Source organism: Hylobates moloch, unplaced genomic scaffold (genome assembly GCF_009828535.3).
Source record: "Hylobates moloch isolate HMO894 unplaced genomic scaffold, HMol_V3 SCAFFOLD_11, whole genome shotgun sequence".
NCBI classification, from domain to species: Eukaryota; Metazoa; Chordata; class Mammalia; order Primates; family Hylobatidae; genus Hylobates; species Hylobates moloch.
The window spans coordinates 67,057,025-67,081,209 of NW_026652286.1; the positions used below are offsets into that span (position 1 = coordinate 67,057,025).

The 24,185-nt window shown below is 36.9% G+C and overlaps 1 protein-coding gene across 4 annotated transcripts in view; it reads right to left on the reverse strand.

Annotated features, from left to right (window-relative positions):
- Positions 1 to 24,185, reverse strand: part of MRE11 (MRE11 homolog, double strand break repair nuclease) — a 353,252-nt gene that overhangs the window by 51,250 nt on the left and 277,817 nt on the right. For all 4 annotated transcript variants that reach the window (XM_058446191.1, XM_058446190.1, XM_032167179.2 and 1 more), the window contains 7 exons: positions 17,147 to 17,234; positions 16,202 to 16,343; positions 13,737 to 13,851; positions 9,029 to 9,214; positions 7,923 to 8,094; positions 5,282 to 5,362; positions 1,583 to 1,709 (listed from right to left, as the gene is read on the reverse strand). In XM_058446191.1, coding sequence (XP_058302174.1) covers positions 1,583 to 1,709; positions 5,282 to 5,362; positions 7,923 to 8,094; positions 9,029 to 9,214; positions 13,737 to 13,851; positions 16,202 to 16,343; positions 17,147 to 17,234 — 911 coding nt within the window. The remainder of the gene's footprint in view (positions 1 to 1,582; positions 1,710 to 5,281; positions 5,363 to 7,922; positions 8,095 to 9,028; positions 9,215 to 13,736; positions 13,852 to 16,201; positions 16,344 to 17,146; positions 17,235 to 24,185) is intronic.

Consider the following 24,185-nt stretch of genomic DNA (forward strand, 5'->3'; position numbering starts at 1 on the left):
AACTGCACAAGAAGGCTACAGTAACCAAAACAGCATGATACCGGTACCAAAATAAGAGATATAGACCAACGGAACAGAACAGAGGCCTCAGAAATAACAACACACATCTACAACCATCTGATCTTTGACAAACCTGACAAAAACAAGTAATGGGGAAAGGATTCCCTATTTAATAAATGGTGCTGGGAAAATTGGCTAGCTATATGTAGAAAGCTGAAACTGGATCCCTTCCTTACACCTCACACAAAAATTAATTCAAGGATTAAAGACTTAAATGTTAGACCTAAAACCATAAAAACCCTAGAAGAAAACCTAGGCAATACCATTCAGGACATAGGCATGAGCAAGGACTTCATGACTAAAACACCAAAAGCAATGGCAACAAAAGCCAAAATTGACAAATGGGATCTAATTAAACTAAAGAGCTTCTGCACAGCAAAAGAAACTACCATCAGAGTGAACAGGCAACCTACAGAATGGGAGAAAATTTTTGCAATCTACCCATCTGACAAAGGGCTAATATCCAGAATCTACAAAGAACTTAAACAAATTTACAAGAAAAAAATCAAACAACCCCTTCAAAAAGTGGGTGAAGGATATGAACAGACACTTCTCAAAAGAAGACATTTATGCAGCCAACAGACACATGAAAAAATGCTCATCATCACTGGCCATCAGAGAAATACAAATCAAAACCACAATGAGATACTATCTCACACCAGTTAGAATGGCGATCATTAAAAAGTCAGGAAACAACAGGTGCTGGAGAGGATGTGGAGAAATAGGAACACTTTTACACTGTTGGTGGGACTGTAAACTAGTTCAACTATTGTGGAAGACAGTGTCGTGATTCCTCAAGGATCTAGAACTAGAAATACCATTTGACCCAGCCATCCCATTCCTGTGTATATACCCAAAGGATTATAAATCATGCTGCTCTAAAGACACATGCACACCTATGTTTATTGCGGCACTATTCTCAATAGCAAAGACTTGGAACCAACCCAAATGTCCATCAATGACAGACTGGATTAAGAAAATGTGGCACATATACACTGTGGAATACTATGCAGCCATAAAAAATGATGAGTTCATGTCCTTTGTAGGGACATGAAGGTGGAAACCATCATTCTGAGCAAACTATGGCAAGGACAGAAAACCAAACACTGCATGTTCTCACTCATAGGTGGGAACTGAACAATAAGAACACTTGGACACAGGGTGGGGAACATCACACACCGGGGCCTGTGGTGGGGTTTGGGGAGGGGGGAGGGATAGCATTAAGAGAAATACCTAATGTAAATGACGAGTTAATGGGTGAAGCACACCAACATGGCACATGTATACATATGTAACAAACCTGCACGTTGTGCACATGTACCCTAGAACTTAAAGTATAATAATAATAAAAAAGGTTGCTATCTAATTTTTAGAAGACAAGAGAATTATTCCAACTCTCAATTTGTTTAAGACATTACAATCATATTAAAATATCTTCCATTATTACGTTACAGTTTTTACTAAAGATTCCTTCACAAATCATATGAGAACTTTTTTTAACTTGTAAAAATAACTAGCTTACCTGTTTTTTCCTTTTGTTCTCTATGCCTGAAAAAATGGATAATGTCTTTTGGATTTGCTACCCGATCCACAAATTTCTGGCTAAAGCGAAGAACACTGAAAGGTTCAAAACCTCCACTATAGTCCACCTGAAAACACAGAATAATCTATGAAGGCTAGGAAACAACAATTTGCCAATTTTTAAAACACACACTAATCCTTCAGTATTCACAGGGTTTATGCTTGATACTTTCAAATTTATGAATTAATTTTCTACAGTAGATCATGATGGAGCTATATCATTTATCCTATTGAGAAACTAATGTTTGAAAAGTTTATAAGCATAAGCAAAATACTTTGTTCAACAGAATCAAGGTATCGCAATAATTTCCACAATGCAGAATGATTACATCTCCCCCAATAACACTAATAGTCTAGGTACCTACCAGGCAAACCATCTGAAAAGGAGACAGAATTTCTAAACAATTTTCTGAACTTTTAAAACAAACAAACAAACAAACACACACCAAAATAACATACTAGCCCTAAATGCATTAGTAAATTGGTCTATCATCTTAGAGATGTGCCTCACGAGAAAGATGAATGCTAGGAAGATTCAGGTAATAAAGAATCAAATCTGTGAGCCTTGAGAAATGATTACCTCCAAAACATGGTATCTCACGAGGTATCTCACTGAAACTGAGAACTTCTCTCAAGGTAGACTCTTTCTACAGAAGTCTGTAGTGGTAAACAGACCTTTAAAAAGACAAATACCACCTTCCTTTCTCAGAGATATGTTCTCCTAAACGAGCTCTTCCCAAAGTATGCTATGGGGACCAGCACTGCACCACCTCACAGCTTATCCAGAATGCTTCCTAACTAAAGTGCTCCCACTTTCACTCATCATCACTATCTGCTAAGGTTTTTTGTTCACTTATTTGATATTTGTGTATTATGTCTCTCTTCGCACCTCCACCTCCTGTAAGCTCCACGGATTCAAAACGTCATCTGTTTTATCATCCCTGTATCCTGCAGCATCCATGATAGCAGGTACTCAATAAAATTTAGTCAATGAGTTAATGAATGTCTTTTAGTCAGTACAATGTAGTTTTGTAATATTACTTATATGACAATATGTGCTGTTTTGTGAATGAATTCATAATTTACTGTGCTTAGGAAAAGAAATGCCAATTTTCTATTAAAGTCTGGTTAGTTTTAATGCTGTCAGGCAGATACAGATGAGAAAATTGGGATCTTTTGCCATAATGAAGAGAACTATGTGATTCCCTTAATTATTTTTGTATTACCCAGACCATCTCTTTTTTTTTTTGAGATGGAGTCTCACTTTGTCACCCAGGTGGGAATGCAGTGGCACAATCTCAGCTCAATGCAACCTCTGCCTCCTGGGTTCAGGCGATTCTCATGCTTCAGCCTCCCAAGTAGTTGGGATTACAGGCACGCACCACCATACCTGGCTAATTTTTTTATTTTTAGTAGAGATAGGGTTTCGCCATGTTGCCCAGACTGGTCTCGAACTCCTGACGTCAGATGATTCAGCCACCTCGGCCTCCCAAAGTGCTGGGATTATAGGTGCGAGCCACCATGCCCAGCCTTACCCAGATCATCTCTACAGCTACCATGTTATAAAAGACAAAATACTAAATGCTAAAGCTGTTAGGTCTCCCCTTCAAACTTCTCATTTATAAATGTTTGGTCATTAAAAAATTTTATTGATATCCTCAATGTTCTAGGTATGCTGTTCAGGGCCAGGGATACAACCATAAATAAATACAATCTTGGCTGTCAAGAAATTCACAAACTGACTGGGAAGACAAACATGTAAACAGATCATTGGAAGCAGACTGTGAGTGGTGCTATAAGAGATATGTACAAAGTTGAATGAGGACACAAAGGAAGAAGCATGTTCCCTGCAGGGAGGTCAAGAAAGGCTTCTTTGAAGGGGGAGGCTTTAGGTGGGTGCTGAAGAAGACATACAGAAAGGAGGAGAGAAGTGTGTCCCACGCAACAGGATCAACATGGACAAAGGTTTCAGTGAAATAAACTCCACCGCACCCAGGGAATGGCAGCTTTTTTGGTTTAGACCAGATCATGTAGACTTCTGAATGCTAACCTAAAAAAGTTTAGACTTTTTCCTGTTAGTGCTGGGGAACAATTAAGTTATTTTTAGCAGAAAAGACATGCAAAACTGTGTTTTACAAAGATCATTTTGGCATTAGTGTGGAGGGAGAAGGAAACTGGAGGCAGAGTCCTGGTAGGAGGCTGTGGCAATAGGCCAGGAAGTATTAATAAGGGCTTCACTATGCCAGTGACAGTGGGATAAAGAAACAGGACCAGATTACCTACTGTGCACCAGACACTATTTAATCCATTTAGATTTCATAAATCTATGAAGCATTAGGTTGATGCACAAGTAACTGCAGTTTTTGCCATTACTTTCTATGACAAAACCCACAAATACTTTTGCACCAACCCAATACAAACCAAGGGATAAGAGATGCAGTTGCTCAAGGTCATACAACTAGTGGTTGGGCCAGAATGAAGCTCAGAAGTCTGGCTGTACACTGTACTCTTTACCTCCACAGTCTACATCCCAGGACTTCTCAAATTTTCATGAACATATATGTTTCTTGGAGATTTTTGTTAAAATACAGTGGGTTCTGATGCAGGTTCTGAGACTGCATTTTTAACAATTTCCCAGGTGACAACAACACTGCTGGTTTAAAGACTACACTCCTCAGCACCAGGCCTCAGGGGACTCCTGGAGATACAGAACAACAAGGAGGACTACATAAAGATTTCGAAGTCATTACTCTATTGGTGGTCATTAAAGCTGTATGCCTACGCTGAAAAGAGGGCTAACTATGAGACGGGACGGATACAAATAACTCAGAGAATGCCCAAGAGTAATTCAGCAAGATGAGACACGATCTATTGGATTTAACAATTAAAGGTCATCTTTTCCACTGGATATGGTGAAGTCAGAGCCTTGGTTATAGTGAACTGAAGAAGAGAAAGTTAGATGAGAGATACAGGTTATATACTTTTAGGGGCTTTGAAAGAGAGTAAGCAACATGGGGTAGGAGTTAGGAAAAGGGAAAAGCATAGTGATAAAGAAGAGGTCTGTTGTTGTTTCTTTGTTTATAACATGATAGAAAGGATAAGCAGACTTATAGGCACAGGAAACAATCCTAATAATAACCAAAACAAATAAACTGTACATAGATTAGAAGGATGTGTTATGGGAAAAAATAAGAAGAGGAAGCAGAAGAAGGTAAGTGAAATCATGAGCACTGGAGACAAGGTAGGCGCTGATTCTTGATGGTAGGGCCTCAGTGAGGTGACATGGGAGCAGACTAAAGGGAGATAAGAGCACATCCCACATGCCCAAGAAACTTCGAGAAGGCCAAGGTGCCTAGAATGAAGTGAGCAGAGGAGGTAGTTAAAGATGAAGTCAGAGAGCTCAGCCAATCTATTAAATGTAACAACAAATTATTTAGAAAATGAGAAAAATAAGTTACCAAACCTATCACTTAAACTGTGATTAACTCAAATCCTTATATCTTTGTTTTGGCCTCCAATGGTGATTGCTCTTCTTATTACTATGAGCACTCTCCTCGCTACTTTTCAAAGAAACCATGTAAACTGTGCATTACTATGCTTTGAAAATTAATAATATTCAATCTGTATAAATAGGACTTACTCGCAGTCGTATAAGAGGCTTCTCTGGCTGGCGAGAATTACCCAGACGTTCCCGTTCAGCATTTTCAAGCATTTCTTCAATCTCAAAATTTTTAAAAAGATTAAAAAACAAAGTAGTAAACTGAGTTTAACTTGGCTGAATAGCAGCTTATTACCACAGGAATTTTCCTTAACTACATAATCATCCTTATTTCCTAGGTCATTTATGACACCTTTTCAAATATACCTTCTTGTAATGCTCCTTTAATACTATTCCTTAATGTTTTACTTTCATGAAAGTTCTTTATAATTTTTCAATCTCTAAAGTAATTCTTTTAGAATAAAATTTAAAATATTACTACTCATGTTTCAATAAGGCTTTCCTCAGCTTACCAACTTAAAACCAAGTAAGTCTAGTTTTTGCAGTCATATGATCCATGGGAGACTCACCAGAAGATTTAGGGATCTATAAGCAAGGACTTTGGATTATTTATCTTGGAAGAGTTCAAGGTAAAAGAAAATAAGACTGATGTTTTCAAATATCTGGAGTTGTCTCATACTCTGAGAGGACAAGATTATAATATATTAGACTTGAAAGAGATCTGAAGACAAAAGCACTTGTTCTATATTGTTCTTAAGGGGAAAACCAAGTTACAGGGAGACAGCATTCATAAATGGCTGTGTGCACGGTGATTAGATATCTTCAGATGGCCAACTTCATAGCTGAACAATTCTAGTTCTTAAAGTTCTTGTGTTGGAACAAAAACTGCCTGCTTATAACTTGGTTCTGATCTCAAGAACAATACAGAACAAGTGTTTTTGTCCTCAGATTTCTTTCACATCTAAGATTTTATAATCTTGTCCTTTAAACTGTAACAATGAAGTCCAACAGAACTTTCTGCAATAATTTTTTATATGTGCATTCAATATGGTTGCCAAAACCATATGTGGATATAGAGCACTTGAAATGTGGCTAGTACAAGTAAGAAACTGAATTTCAAATTTAAATGTTAATTAATTATATGTGAACAGCCACATGTGCTAGTGACTACCATATCAGACAGCACAGAGAAAATCTATAAGAACATGATCTCCTAGGTCAATTATTTCAGTCCAACAAGCATTTATAGAGCATCTTTTTGCCACGTACTAGGTCAAGTGCTGAGACAGAAAAGTAAGATATGGGTCCTGTCCTCAAAGAGTTCAGAAGAGACTCACATGCTTATAAATAATAATATAACCTAAGTACAATAATAGAAATGTACATAAAATACAGAGATAACAGAAAGTTATATGCACACCTGGTGTTTAAAATAAACCTCTATTACTTTTGTGTCACCAGCATTCACTTTCCTCTCTGCATTCATGTCACCAAAGCCCACAGGATTGAGGTGAAGTTCATACAGTAGACCTCAACCAGAGGTGATTTTGCTTCTCTAAGGACATTTGGCAAGGTCTGTAAACATTTTTGATTGTCACAACCAGTTAGAAGGGGTACTACTGGCATCTAGTGGGTACAAACCAGGGAGAATACTGCTAAACATCCCAGAGTGCACAGAACTGCCTCCCACAACAAAGAATTATTAGTACAAAATGTCAACTAAGCCAAGGTTGAAAAACCCAGGGCTGACTCCATGGAAGGGTACATGACTTAGGCCTGGATCAATCAATGCAAAAGCAATTAATGCATTTTCTATCTCTTTGGCTTGAGAGATTGGATTTAGGGATGGCAGAATCTTAACCTACGTTTGAGTTTCTAGAGTCAATCATCTTGAAACAAGCATACACTTTCGGTTACCTGAGCTACACATTGCTCAAAAAGCCGTGACACTGAATGAGTCACTTTATCTAAGGTTCAGTTCCTCTAAACTATAGGTGGTAGAAGCTACTCACATATAGCATTGTTGGCTAGATTAAATGCTGTCAACAGCGCACATCACATACAGTAAATCAGTAAGTATCACTGGTCATAATTATTATCATTGTTACTATATTACACAATTTTTCATGAAAATAAAACATAGTAGGACAGCTGACACAGAGTAAGAACTGAGTGTCAGCAAGTGATGCTAATTAAGCTGTCAACCCACATATTATTAAATGCATTAATCCACCCAACCTTAGTAGTGGCTGAAATTTTCTACAGAGATTTAGGGGTGGCAATGTGCATAGAGAGGGAGGTTTGGGACTTACGTTGCAGCAATAGGGTGGACAGCAAACACATTTTTCACATTTCATTTGGGGTAGCTTTCAGGGTGAAAGGGACGCCTAATACAGATTATTAGAAGCTAAGGCTTTTCCCACACACCATAGTCTCTCATTCCTCAATCAAAGTCGCTGCCTGCTTTCATAAATAAAATGAACAAATCATCAAATCAGGATTAAAAAAGAGAAAAGATTATGTATTATGTTTTTGAAAAGGAAGAAAGAGACTAGAAGAGAGATTAAATTTTTTTTAACATCCAGTATTCCTCTCTCTCAATGTCTTAAAAAAAAAAATCTTGGACACAATTAAACACATTCACTGAAGAACAGTGTCCTTACAGACTTCATGAGAATGTAATCAACATAAAGACTTCCCCCTACTCTATTAAATTACTTAATTGAAGGTGAATAATTCTTCAACTAAAGTAGATCTCATTGACTTTATCAAAAAGAATTACCTTCTCCAAACAGAAGCTTTGTATGGCTTGGGTTACTTTAGGATTATCTGGGTTAAAAATGTCTGGATGATTAGCCAGAACAATATCCTCCATGAAAAACTGCCGCACTGTGTGAAGAGGAATTTTCTGCATATTCATCTTCCTCCCTTTAATACGCAGCAAACCAACATGTCTGAAAGGGAGAGAAATGGACACCAAGTCACAGTGTAAATTTCCTCAGGATGATGTGCACATGAAAGCTTTCATATTTCTTAGTTTCTACAAAATGTTTCTTTATAAAATCATACTCTTAAAAATAAATGTTCCTGCTAATTTAACCTTAATGTTATCATCACAGGAAAAGATGGTAGACATTTTCCTTCCCCAGAGTAAAATCAACTCATCCATCATTATTCCTGTCTGATCAGTCTTGTAAGGAAAGATAGACATAATAAGCATAAGAAAATGTTATCAGGACTATGATGGGAGCATATGTAGACTATAGTATTACATCTATATACCTATGTATATGTACATACATGTACACATATAGACAAAATGATTTTGCAGTGGACTCATGAAGAAAAAAACCAACGAACATAGATTCTACTACCATATTCTTTAACCTATTATCATTATAACAATCAGAACTCGTGATTCAAAGGATAAAGCCCATGATAAAAATTGAGTTTAATCACTGTTAACTACTTCTTACAATCACATCATTCCCCCAAAAATGTTTTAAAAATGAGATATACTATATTGCACTTATAATCAGAAAATTTTCAATTAAATGGTTTTAGGAGAATTTTTTATAAATGAACTTTGTGAAATTAGTAATCATCAACCTAAAGCAACTAACTTGAAATATAATAAAAATGTGCATCTTGAGTTTGCCTAATGAGCAGCAAAACAACACCAATTGGATGCTCTCTTTTTGAAAATGGCTTAAAATCTGGAAAAACAATAAGACTATATAGAATGATCAATTTTCAAAAATAAAGCTATCATATAAATTACAATACTGCCAGTTAGTGGTAACCTTAACATAGGCCTTAAACCTATGAGATGATTAGTTATTATGGCAAAGATTTCTTAAAAATTGGCTCAAAATATATAACACTCACTTCTTTACAGCTTCTCCTGGGGATAGAGAAGTAACCACTGAGCTTCCAGGTTGTGAGATATAAAACAGCTGTTGTTCATTTTTGGTTGGAGCTATTTTACACTCATGTTCATGGCCCCAGATAACAAGATCAATGAAGTCATCCAAAAATTGTTCTGGAATGAAGTTAGTACTTCCATGTTTACTCCTGTGTCAAGATTTTGAAAAATATAAATTCGGTGATTAGAAAAATTTCATATTATTGAAGTCTATAGAGATCTTTCTTTGTCCATTCACTAAAGATTTTATTGCATCCTTCTATGTACCAGAAAGTGTGCACAGGATTGGGAATGTAAAGATCATCAATACTAATTCCTGACCTTGAGAGCTTTACAAACTTACAGGACACAGACAAGTGGAAACCATAAAAGAGAAAGCAGTCAATTCTATATTTGGAGGAAGATCATGAAAGGTTTTACATAGGAAGGATTTCCCCTTTGGTCAACCAGAAAAGCATGAATTCTATCAACAGTAGAAATCCATAAATCAGTCTAACTATATACTAGAGAAAACACACAGAAAATCAAAGTAAGTTAAGTATAAATATGTCCAGTAATTTCTTAACATTATCTTTTACTAATAAATATAATGGGAGTAAAAACGTCAATCTCACATAAGTGCTAACAGTTTTCAATATCAAATATTAAATAAACAAGTGATTTGTAGACTATGGTCTTATACCTATATCAGTTATTATTTAAAGATACATGAAATGCAAGGTGAGAGAAGACAAGAAGGAATAGTTTTCCCTAATATTAACTTACGTCATTGGAGATTCAAGTAAAAGTGTTCACATACTTTAACCGAGCATTCATTTAATCCAAACCAATATTCTTCCATTCACCCAACAAATACTGTCACCCAAACACTGTCTACTTTATGTCAGATATCCCAGGCTTCTTCTAGATATGGAAGACACAGCAGTGAACAAAGTCCTTGTTCCAGTGTGGGAAACAAGCAATGCAGGTTGAGTCCCTAATCTGAAAATCCAAAATCCAAAATATTTTAAGTGCCAACATGGCACCACAAGTGGTAAATTCCACACATAAATACTTAACACAAACTTTGTTTCATGCACTAAATTATTTTAAAACACGTATAAAATTAACTTAAGGCCATGTGTATAAGGTATATATAAAATGTAAACAAATTTCATGTTTAGACTTGGGTTATATCCCCAACATATGTGCAAATATTCCAAAATCCGAAAAATCCAAAATCTTAAACACTTCTGGTCCCAAGCATTTCAGATAAGGGATACTCAATCTCTAATACAACATGTATATGCATGTGTGTATGTATGCACATGTATAACTTGTCAGTTAGTGATAGGTGCTGTAAAGAAAAATAAAGGGAAAAGTGACATAGAAGTGGCATACTCCTCTCTACACACACAGGGTAGTCAGGAAAGACCTCTCTGACTAGCATCAAACGAGCAGAGAACTGAGATGAAGCATCAGTATGCAGAGAGAGAAAGTCCTAAGCAGTAGAAGAGCAGATGGTGCTAAAGTGGGAATGTGTTCCGTGAATTCAAGGAACAGCAAGGAGAACAGAAGGGCTAAGCAGAATAAATGCAGGGAAGACAGAATATACAGGCTTGTGTATCCAGGGATGTTTTTACGTAAAAAACATACATCTAAGATATGAGATTATCACAACTACTAAAGAAAAGCAGAATAATTCCCAAATACAACATGATGCCATTGTGCCTTCATTGAGTGCTGGTTCTTTCCTGGAAGAAGGGAGGATGATGCTGATAGGCTGACTGTAATTTGTGACCTAGGAGTGATCACAATATCCTTGTTGAAAGATTTTGCATGACCAAGTCACCTGCAGATTCAGATTCTTTCTTCTTTGAAACAAGAGAAAAAAACAGTTGATGTAGAGAAACAAATGGGAAATAAAGCAAAATGCAGAAGGCTCAAGATTCTCATCCAATCTGTGAAAACCTTCTTTGTTTTAAATATGAAAGCAGAAGTATCTTAAGAATGCACAGGGTGACAAATGAATCTAACAGCATTACCAAAGAATCACATAACCACAGTGAAGGGGGTGGGGAGAAAAGGAGCTAAGTAAGTTTGAAAAATTATGTTTCAACTAGATACAGAAAGTCTAAAGACTAAAATAACTTACATAAACATTGTAACCTAGTTGGGAAAGTTGTTTTGCACAGGGGTATGAGTTAGCAATTTTGAAATTACTTTATAATTTAAAATTATACCAGGATTGGAAATATAATTAAACCAGGATTGAAAAAATAAGTAAATATATATATTTATAATATGATCCAGGCTTCTGTTAGACAAAGAAGTCACAAGTAAAGAAAGGGAGAAGACAAAAATGGACCCTGTAGGGCTGGATTAGAATCAGTCTGAACTTATCATTGGTTTTTTAAGCACATATATAGACACGTATGTATGCATGGGTTACTATACACACATATATCTATTTCCATAACTCTGTTCATTCAGAGTGCTGAGCAAGCCCTGGTAGCAGTAAGCACACTTAGTACCCATTTGTGGATTTCTGAATACCACTCTCCAATAAAAAGAATCAGAGCACCTTGGAGAAATGGTTGATTCCAGGGCTAGGTAGGAAAATATCAGGTTGGTGCAAAAGTAATTGTGATTTTTGCCATTACAAGAGCCAAGAGCCTAGAGCATCTTGAGGTGCCAAAAAGCTAAGGTCGTGACCCCAAAACAGGTGGGGAGACACTGAAAGGACACAGAAGCCAACATAAAAGAGAATGCAATGGTCAAAGCTGGAACAATGTGAGGAATAGTAGCAACTAAAAAACTGAGAGTACTGGATCTTCAAGTCCATAATGACATAAATAAATAAGTAAATAGAGAAGAAGGGACAAATTTTCCTTACAGAAGAATTCCATTAATAAATATAGAAAGAATGAAGGAAATCAAAACTTACAATTAAAATACCACAGTATTAATTACTGGAAATAAGCTCACCCATGGATGCTAAAATTAGTGAGTAAAAGTTTAAGGTGAAACAGGATATTTGCATAGTCTCAAAGTATTTTCCCAAAAATATTTATTAATTGTAAAGTAGAAAATGGGAACTTTACAGCAGAGAAACCTGTTATACATTCTCTTAATCAAATGATGAGGGGGGCAATGAGAAAAATCAACATCATATGGTGACTACCCATTCCCCTTACCAATGCTGCCATTCTACCTTTCATTCTGGCTTAAATTCTTAGAATTACTTATGAGTTTTCCTTTTAACTCATCATCCCTACTTTGGCATAGTACAAAAAAGTGGTAGACCTGGGAAGCTCTATGGAAGAGAAGGAATAAATCCCAGTGGTGCAAAGTTATATGAAGACCACACATATCTAAACTCTGGCCTGCTCCTCCTTTGAAACTCACAGTTTATTCAAGAACTCACACATAAGGTAACACAAGTCAGCCTCTTAAACTCTTTCTTTTACCGAGTATTTAACATAAGTCTGCATTCACTGAATGCACAGAGTAGTCTGCATTCAATAAATGTGTTCAATAAATATAGTTGGTCCTCTGTATTGGCAGATTCGTGGATTCAACCAACTAAAGATTGAAATACTCAGGAAAAAAAAATCAAAAATAAAAATGAAAAATATAAATTTTTAAAGCAATACAGTTTAACAACTATTTAAACAGCATTTACATTGTATCAGGTATTACAAGTAATCTAGAGATGATTTAAAGTACACGGGAGGATGTATGTAGGTTATATGCAAATGCTATACTATTTTCTTCAAGGGATTTCAGCATCCCAGGATTTTAGGTCCTGGACCCAACACCCCCCGTAGATACCAAGGGACAACTATAATAAATTATATAATCAGGCCCCAAATCCTTTGAGTTCTTCCCTGACAACTTCTCAGGTGTGTCCCTCCCATTTCTGTTTCATTGCCATCACTGCCACCACCTCACATTTTTACTGCAGTGATCAGATAATAAATCTTGCTTCTTCAAGTCTGTCTTCTTTTCAATCAATCCTATACCCTGCCAACAGATTAAACTTCTTAAAACTAATAACAAAAGAAAGGTAATCTAGCTATATTTGTATATCGTGGAAGAATACTTGCATATATGCAGCAGGAAACATGTCTAAGAATGTTCATAACAGCAAGGTTTATAAAAGCAAAAAACTCCTGTTCACTGACAGGAGTTAAAGCATAACTGTACACATCAGTAAAAATAAATTACATTTCTAAGCATCAAAATGGATGAATCTCAGTAATGTAATGCTGAAAATAAGTTGGCTGTAAAATATATAGCATGAGTATACATGTGATTAAACAGCAAAGAAAAGCAATGAAATAATTCAAAATTAATAATGCTTCCCTTTGGGATGGGGGAAGCAGGTGGGATCAGGGAAAAGAAATGGGATAAAGGAATGGATAATCCAACAAAAAGATTCTACCTTTTTGCTGAATTGAGGAGTATTCATGTGTATGCCTTATCCATATGTTACAAATATTCTTGTAGGTATTAATATATACTAAAAACAATTTCAAAATGAAATCACACAAAGCAAATCTATGTTTTGTCTGATCTTGCATTGACAACCTTGAAAGATTAAGGGCATTTCACTGAAATAGGTAAGCTCAGAAACAGATTTGGAAAACCTCAGCACTCAGCTCAAACTTTTTCAGAGAAGAGTTTTACCTGTTCTGATGAATCACAAATAAGTTAAACCAAGAGTTCTCATCCTCCTTTGGTCTCAACATTGTTACTTTTTTATTGACAAACATTCGATAGAGCCTTTCATCTGGAATGGATCCTGAAATGGACATTACATTATTTTTAAATTGTTTTCTTACTTTGGCTTAAAAAATGAATCTATTTTGCTTCCAAATTATGTCCTTTTCAAAGTATTTCACTTTACTGTTGGGAGATATATTTGAATTCTGGAATCATTTATAAGTCAGTATGTTGCAGGTTCTTTTTTTACCTTTTTTTTTTTTTTTTAACTGAGACAGGGTCTTGCTATGTTGTCCAGGCTGGTCTCAAACTCCTGGGCTCAAGCAATCCTCTCGCCTCAGCCTCCCAAAGTGCTGGGATTACAAGCATAAGCCACCATGCCTAGCTGTTTCAGGGTTTTTTTTATTTTATTTTATTTTCTAAACAGAGTTTCGCTCCATTGCCCAGGCTGGAGTGCAGTGGTGTGATCTCAGTTCACTGCAACCTTTGCCTCCTGAGTTCAAGGGATTCTTGTGCCTCAGCCTCCTGAGTTGCTGGGATTACAGCATGAACCACCACATCTGGCTAATTTTTGCACTTTTAGTAGAGATGGCGTTTCACCACGTTGGACAGGCTGGTCTTGAACTCCTGACCTCAAGTGATCTACCTGCCTTGGCCTCCCAAAATGCTGAAATTACAGGCGTGTGCCACCGTGCCTGGCCTGTTCCAGGTTCTTGATAACAGTAGTTAGTTGCATTTGAAAAACATTTTCCATTTCAGGCATACATATGTTCAAAACCAGCAAAATGTAGAATAAAAATGTGAGTTTTCTATGCTAAAATTCTTATTAAAACTTCTAGTAATACTATTTTTCACCATCCCTTTGTTATAAATTATATATACTTTTGATCTAATATACACATTATAACATGTGCAGAAATAAATATTAAAAGGGATGATAAAAGTGTATTTAAAAACAATATTCTTACATTGCTTTAAATAAAATATATTATGCTTTTTAAATAATTCAATGACTTTCAAACAATTCTCATACTCCATAGGTTCACCTAGATCTAGTGAAAGAAACTAACAAAAACAAGTCAACAAAATAGTTACAAATATTAGATATTATAAAAGGAGAAAAAGCCAGGATGCTAAGATGGCGAATTAACACTATGGAATTAAAAGGGTGGACAACACTGCTACTTTATATACGGATTAGAGAGGGTCTCAGAAGAAAAGCCAACAATGTAGAAGTCTAGAAGTTAAAAGTGGCCTAGCTCCCAAGGAGAATGCTACAGGAGTGGCCAATGGAATAAATGGCTGAGGTGGAATGCAGAACATGTAACTGGAGACAAAAAAGTCAAGGCACACAAAGCCCAAGGCATTAGAAGATTAATCTACTTCAGTGTTGAAACACTGAAAACACTGGCAAAATTGAAGGTAGGTAAGTAGGTAAAAAGTCTGAGAGAAAAAGCAATGCAGTTTAGCCAGATGGCAGAAGCTTAAAGGGAACAGGGTGTTTGCAGGCAGAAAAGGAAGCGGTGGGTGGAGCAAGGAGAACAGTGATCCCCGCTTCAGTCCAAAAGCCCAGGGGTAAGAGAACTTCATGGGACACAGGAACCTCAGGGGCCAGCTGGGCTTCACTGAAGGTTAGAAAGTGGAGGTAACATTCAGAGAAGAGACTGATAATAATGAGGAATCTGATAATTATAAAAAGAGTTCTAGAGTTTATAATGAAGGGCTGGGGGACAGGGAGGGGTGCAGGGTGGAGACAGTCCAGTTAAGGAAGGTATAATAGAACAGGATAAGACAAGAGTTTGGGAGAAAATGGATGACTGGAGAGATGTGCTTCTGGTGGTGACTGAGGCATAATGGAATCTGTCCTCATTCTGAATGGAGGAGGAAAGGCAATTTTCTGGAGATATGATCCCTAATAACACTGCAGTGATTAAAACAACTGTTAATAGCTTTTTTAAGAAAAGTATATTTCACTTCCTGCTCTATCACTTGCAGAATCAGATACAACATCCAGATTTCATTTTCCTTATCTCTAAAATAGAAATAACCATGATGCTTTTCTACTTGCCAGAGGTATTATGAAAGCTGGACAAAATTATAGGCTAGTGGCATTGTATAGTGAAGCATTAGACCTTTCGAAGACTTCTAAGATATCAAAGTGCAGTTTTGCTAATTATTCTATAATTCTAACCTTCAGGATTCTACACCTGAGTCTAAAAAACACCCAAAATAATAAATAGTAATGAAAAGACATTTTTTCACCAAAAATTTTTACCAAAACCATCCATCATTTTTTATAGTCACCAATAAAGAATAATAAGGTTTGCCCCATTTTTTCCAAACAGATACAAACTTATCTCCAAAATTTCACTTCTCAACTGTTTAAAGAATCACGCATGGACATAAATAGTAAAATAAAACTGTCTTACCTAAACCATATAGCGCAATCTTTGTGCTTCCTTTTTGAAGCAAAACCGGACTAATGTCTATTTTCTCCACGGACATTGAACGTCCAAAGTGATTTACAAATCCAGCACAACTTAAAATGTCCAAGGCACAAAGTGCATCTGCCTATGCAAAATAATTTCAAAGAATGTTAGTGTGTATGTAAAAGTAAGTATCTGCATGAATATCATTATCACCTGGTTAAAAGCATACTCCATATACTACTTACAAAAACATAGATGAGGACAGTGTCTTCTCAAAACAAAATTACAATAATAAAAGTATTTTCTACATTTTTTGTACTACAAACCACCTACAGCAACTGGAATCACATGCCAAATGCAAAGCTAATTATCTCATCAAAACTTATGATGTCTTGGCCACAAAAAAATAAAAATCAGCCATGAGATAAATGCTTTGTAATATTAAGCAACCCTCTTAAAGCCTGGGGAAAAAAGACCATAGATAATCAGTGATTCATAATATTAATGACCAGATAAAATGAAAAAATACTTTGAATGTAGGATCTCTAGTCTTACTTCCATACCAAACAGGTAATAAGATAATCTAATTTAGATTTAAAGATGTTCATGAACAATCATTTCCTAAAAGTGAGATTTTATAGGATAGTTATAAAAACATTGGCAAACTGTAAAGCACTATACAGATGTTAGGTGTTCACTCCTACTCATGGCTTCTTATTGTTAACATAAGCATTAATGAAATAAAAGCATAGCTCATACACCAATTCTTATTCCAGATTTTTAAAAAATCTAAAAAGCAGTATAAAAGCTTGTATGAATGTGAAAAGTCAACTTGAATTTTTGACTCAATTTGACTACACACTGAGAAAAAGGGAAGGCATGCTTTCCACAAACTAAACTGATCATTTCCAAAATTCCAACAAACTGTAAGAACACAATAATTACCCCCGTGGGATCGTCATGATTGCCATGAATACTAAACACTGGAATTGAAATGTTGAGGTTGCCATCTTGATAGTTCACCCATGGAAACCTTAAAAAAAAAAAAAAAGTTACTTAAAATTTCTACAAGGGACAAAAGCTGTTTTCCCTAAGATTCTCCTCCAAAATATTAATGCGATCATAGGCAAACTGCATAATCTACATTGGCATATGACCACTAGTTTAGAGCTTTAAAAAATAAAATCATAGGCCACAATTCATTTCAATGTTTGAAAATATCTCAAAGCACTGCATTTTAAAGAAACCCCAACTATAATAAACAGTGCTTGTGGTATGTATGAGTAGTATATCTAATTAATGAAAAGTTAATAAGCCTTCAAAATTTTAAAAACTTAGCATATGGCTTTTATTCGTAGTGGAGGGAGGGAAGAAAATCCATATACTTTAGAATCCCAGAGGTAGATTAAAACTCCCAGCTCTATCACTTATTACCTGTGCAAATTAAAGTCTCCTGTCAGCCCCTGCCCCCAGCCATCCAGCTTCCCTTCTCAGAGGCAAATAATGTTAGCAATTTCTAGTGCATCTTTCAAAAGGATCCTATACCTATACACACAAATAAATAGATTTTCTTTCTCCTTACATAAATGATAGAAAAATACAGATTTCTGCATCCTGCTTTTATCACTCAACATATTTTAGAAATCATTCCACATCAGTACACGAAGACCTTTCTTCTGCTCTGTCAGCCACACAGTACTCCATTGCATGGATTACCACAATGTGTTTGAGCAGTTCCCTACCAATGGACATTTAGATTCTTTTCAGTCTTGTTTTACAAACAATGCTACAGTCAGTAATCTTGTACAAAGTAATCTCGTACAGTGAGTAATCTTGTTGCCCTGGTGAGTCGACCTATAAAGGAATACCTGGAAGGGAATTGTTAGGTCAAAGAGTACATGTATTTGTAATTTTGACAGGCACTGCCAATTTCCCACCATAGGGATTTACACATAATGCAATGGCAATGCACAAGAGAGACAGTTTCCCCCTACCTCACTAACATAGTATGTCATCCAGCTCTTAAATCTGTGCTAGTGGTTCTTAATGCTAGCAGCATGTTGGAATTATCTTAGGGATCTTTTAAGAAATGCCAATGCCCATGACATACTTGGAGAGACTCTAAGTCAGTTGGCCTGGAGAGGGGGCATCCATATTTTTAAAGGTTCTTAGGTAACTGTACTGTGCACTCAGGATTGAGAGTCACAGACCTATGCCAACCTTATAGGAGAAAAATATTTCAGTATAGCTCTGTCTTTTTCTTATGAGATCAAACTTTTAAAAATACGTTTAGGCCAGATGCGGTGGCTCACATCTGTAATCCCAGCACTTTGGGAGGCCAAGGTGGGCAGATCACCTGAGTTCAGGAGTTCAAGATAAGCCTGGCCAACATGGTGAAACCCTGTCTCTACTAAAAACACAAAAATTAGCTGGGCATGGTGGCACGTGCCTGTAGTCCCAGCTACTTGGGAGACCGTGGCAGGACAAGTGCTTGAACCTGGGAGGCGGAGGTTGCAGTAAGCTAAGATCGCGCCACTGCACTCCAACCTGGGCGACAAAGCGAGACTCTGCCTCAAAAAAAATAAATAAATAAAGTTTAAATGTCATGTTATTTCCTATTCTGTGAAGTACGTCCATATTCTTTATTTATTACTAACTCATGAATTTTATTGTCTTGAAAGAACTGCTTACTGGGGAATTCAGCCTTAATTTGAAATTGGTTGCAAATATTCTTCCCGATTGAACTGTGACTTCTGGCTTTGCTTCAGGCAGTTTTTGGCATGCAGAAATTTATTTTTGCAAAGACAAATATATGAATCTTTTATGGCTTCTAGGTCTTGTAACATACTTAGAAGCCTTTCCCACATCTAGATTTTTAAAATATGTGTAACAGTTTCTCCTAGTAGTTTTACTGAATCCATTATTTCCCCTACATTGTGAGACAGTGACCTTCATCAAATACTAAATTCCTACATGTATTTGAGGCTATTTGTGGAGTTTCTATTCTCTTTCACTTACCTATCTACCAATTCATGAGCCATACCACATTTTCAACTACTATAGCATTGTCATACTTCAAATCTAATTGGCTACTACTCCTTAGCAGTCTTCTTTTTCGGGATTTCCCTATCTTTGCCTATTTTCTTTTATTATTATTATTATTATACTTTAGGTTTTAGGGTACATGTACACAATGTGCAGGTTTGTTACATATGTATACATGTGCCATGTTGGTGCACTGCACCCATTAACTCGTCATTCAGCATTAGGTATATCTCCTAATGCTGTCCCTCCCCCCTCCCCCAACCCCACAACAGTCCCCGGAGTGTGATGTTCCCCCTCCTGTGTCCATGAGTTCTCATTGTTCAATTCCCACCTATGAGTGAGAACATGTGGTGTTTGGTTTTCTGTCCTTGCGATAGTTTACTGAGAATGATGTTTTCCAGTTTCTTCCATGTCCCTACAAAGGACATGAACTCATCATTTTTTATGGCTGCATAGTATTCCATGGTGTATATGTGCCACATTTTCTTAATCCAGTCTATCGTTGTTGGACATTTGGGTTGGTTCCAACTCTTTGCTATTGTGAATAGTGCCACAATAAACATACGTGTGCATGTGTCTTTAGAGCAGCATGATTTATAGTCCTTTGGGTATATACCCAGTAATGGGATGGCTGGGTCAAATGGTATTTCTAGTTCTAGATCCCTGAGGAATCGCCACACTGACTTCCACAATGGTTGAACTAGTTTACAGTCCCACCAACAGTGTAAAAGTGTTCCTATTTCTCCACATCCTCTCCAGCACCTGTTGTTTCCTGACTTTTTAATGATGGCCATTCTAACTGGTGTGAGATGGTATCTCATTGTGGTTTTGATTTGCATTGCTCTGATGGCCAGTGATGATGAGCATTTTTGCATGTGTTTTTTGGCTGCATAAATGTCTTCTTTTGAGAAGTGTCTGTTCATGTCCTTCGCCCACTTTTTGATGGGGTTATTTGTTTTTTTCTTGTAAATTTGTTTGAGTTCATTGCAGATTCTGGATATTAGCCCTTTGTCAGATGAGTAGGTTGTGAAAATTTTCTCCCATTTTGTAGGTTGCCTGTTCACTCTGATGGTAGTTTCTTTTGCTGTGCAGAAGCTCTTTAGTTTAATTAGATCCCATTTGTCAATTTTGGCTTTTGTTGCCATTATTTTTGGTGTTTTAGACATGAAGTCCTTGCCCATGCCTATGTCCTGAATGGCATTGCCTAGGTTTTCTTCTAGGGTTTTTATGGTTTTAGGACAAACCTGACAAAAACAAGCAATGGGAAAAGGATTCCCTATTTAATAAATGGTGCTGGGAAAACTGGCTAGCCATATGCAGAAAGCTGAAACTGGATCCCTTCCTTAGATCTTATACAAAAATTAATTCAAGATGGATCTTTGCCTATTTTCTACATGAACTGTAAACTGGAAGATTAAATTATCCAAAATGTAACACAAAGAGGTAAAGTTATGGGCAATATTTTTTTAATAGTATGCTATATAAATGATATTCAGAAAGAGAAGGGAAACAATATTTGAAAACATAATGAATAGGAATTTCCCCAAGTTGCTGAAAAACAATAATATTACATTAAAATATATGATAAAGCCCACGCAGGACAAAAAGAATTAAATCCACAGCTAAATAAGACTGCAACATGTTAAGAACAACGAGAAAATCTTAATAGTTACCCAAGTATTGTCTTTATGCTAGTCACTACTCTAGGCATTTTTCTTATCATCTCAATCTTCTCAACTCTGTAAGATTGGCACATTTCTTTCCCATGTTATGAAGGACAGAACTAAGGTAGAGTGGTTAAGTGACTAACATAGTTTTACAACTACTAAATGACAGAACCAGGATTTGAACTCAGACTGTTTTATACCAGAACCCATGCTCTCAACCACCATGCTAAACTTTCTAGCAACTCAACTAACAGTAGACTCCTCAACAGCAACAAAAAATAACAGTTTACCACTCACTGACACTCCATGAAAAAACTACTGAAAACTGTACTTTAGAAAGAAGGAAACTGAATCTACACAAAAGAAATGAAATATAAGAAGCAACAGTGAGCAAAGAAATAGGTAAACACGTATATAGGGTGGGGAAACAGTTTTCAAAACAGAATGCAGTTTGAACATAAGATGAAAGAAAGAAAACACTAAAGTTTAAAAATGTCCCAGCTGGGTGTGGTGGCTCACGCCTATAATCTCAGCACTTTGGGAGGCTGAGGCAGGAGGATCACTTGAGGTCAGGAGCTCAAGACTAGCCTCACCAACCTGGTGAAACCCCGTTTCTACTAAAAACACATAAAAAAATTAGCTGGGCATGGTGGTGCACACTTGTAGTCCCAGCTACTCAGGAGGCTGAGGCAGGAGAACTGCTTGAACCTGGGAAGTGGATGTTGCAGTGAGCCAAGATCATGCCTCTGCACTCCAGCTTAGGTGAGAGAGTGAGACTCCTTCTCAAAAATAAAAAATAAAAATGTCCCAAGTTTTAGATTTGAATAGAAGGAGGGTAGAGACATTGATCACAATTTTGAAAAACAAGGACAAAGTTAAGTATTATACAAATCTTTTAAAACTCAATTACATATGCAGCCAAATCATCAGTCAAGGGGAAAGTGAACATAAACATTTTCATGTGGACAAAATCTCAAAAAAAAAATTTACCTCCCAATATAAAGTCACACTTTAAAAACTAAAGAAATAAATATGGGCTGGGCATGGTGGCTCACAACTGTAATCACAGCACTTTGAGAAGCTAAGGTAGGAGGATTGTTGGGGCCCAGGACCAGCTGGGCAACACAGTGAGACCCCATCTCTACCAAAAATAATTTCTTAAAAATTAGCTGGGTGTGGTGGCTGATATGCTTTGGCTCTGTGTCCCCACCCAAATCTCATCTTGTAGCTCCCATAATTCCCACGTGTTATGGGAGGGACCTCATGGGAGATAACTGAATCATGGGGGCGGGCCTTTCCTGTGCTGTTCTTGTGATAGTGAATAAGTCTAAAGAGATCTGATGGCTTTAAAAATGGGAGTTTCCCAGCACAACCGCTCTCTTTGCCTGCCATCATCCATGTAAGACGTGACTTGCTCCTCCTGCCTTCAGCCATGATTGTGAGGCCGCCCCAGCCATGTGGAACTGAAAGTCCATTAAACCTCTTTCTTTTGTGAATTGCCCAGTCTCAGCGGGTGTGTCTTTATCAGCAGCATGAAAACAGACTAATACAGTGGCACATGCCTGTAGTCCCAGCTACTTGGGAGGCTGAGGCAGGAAGATAGCTTGAACCCAGGAGGTTGGGGCTGCAGTGAGCTATGATCATGCCACTGCACTACAGCCTACGCAAGAGAGCCAGACCCTGTCTCAAAAGCAAAAATTAAATAAATAAATAAATATATCAATAAATAAACAAACATGAGTATGTCTATTCTCATGGGTTAGCATATACACATATTTTTCTTAGCTCTGTCCACTGAGAGCCTAGAAGCAACAATACAATAGTAATGTGCACATGTAACATCCAGATCTTAGTTTCCAAATACCATTCTCCGAAAGGAACCAGGGCTCCTTGAAGAAATGGTTGAGTCTGAAGCTAAGAAAGACAAAGTAAAAAATCAGAAGAAAAGGTGGGATATATCAAAAGGATACAGGAGCCAATCTCAAAAAGACCCCAATGGCTAAAGCTGGAACAATTTAAGCCACAAGTAAATTATGATAGTATTAAATTATAACCCAAAGAAAAAAATGAGTTTCTACTGATAGAGACAACTGAATAAACAAATGTGGGATAAGAGACAAATCTTCCTTACAAAAGAATCCCAATTAATACATGTAGAAAGAATATAGGAAATAGAAAATCACAATTAGAATATCACAGTTATAACTGTCGTAGGTAAGATCCACTAATGAATCTAAAATTAATGAACAAATTTAAGGAGGAACAGAAAAGTCGCACAGCCTCAAAATATCTACCCTAAAATATTTATTAATTACTTTGGTGGTTTTAACTTATGTCCATCAGAAGTGGAAACTTAACTCCCCTCCCTTTGAGAGTAAGCTGGACTCAGAGACTCAATTCTAACCAACAGCATATGGAAAGGAAAAAATAATGACTTTACACTCGAGAAACCTGGCAGAGACCAGCTTAACCAAGCGATCAAGGTTAAAATCACCAGTGATAAATCAGGTTGATCTCATGCACCTCCTGATGTGATGCTACTGAAAGGGTATTTCACTTCTTGAATATTCTCCCGAAACCTGTAATCCCAATCTAATCATAGAAAGCAAGAGAAAAACCCAAATTGAGGGACATTCTACAAAATACCTGACCTCTTTATAAGTATCAGGGTCATGAAAGACAAGGAAAGATAGAAAACCTGACACGGGCTGAAGAAATTAAGGAAACTTTTCTACTAAATGCAAAGTGAGATCCTGTACAATGTTTAAGACATAATGGGCCGGAAGCGGTAGCTCACGTCTGTAATCCCAGCACTCTGGGAGGCCAAGGCAGGTGGATTACCTGAGGTCTGGAGTTCAAGACCAGCCTCGCCAACATGGCAAAACCCTGTCTCTACTAAAAATACAAAAAATTTGCCGGGCGTGGTGATGGGCGCCTGTAATCCTAGCTACTCGCCTGTAATCCCAGCTACTCAGGAGGCTAAGGCAGGGAGAACTGCTTGAACCCAGGAGGCGGAGGTTGCAGTGAGCCAAGCTCATGCCACTGCACTCCAGCCTGGGCAACAGAGCGAGACTCCATCAAAAAAAAGAAAAGAAAAAACACATGATGGTATTTTTATAATATAGGGATTGACAAATATCATAAATAGTCCCAAAGGCACAAATGGAAAAAAAGAAAAACCAATAGATTTAACTACATAAAAATTAAATATTTCTGTCAACAAGAGTCCATAAACAAAGTCAAAAGACAAGCCATTGATTGGGAAAAAATGT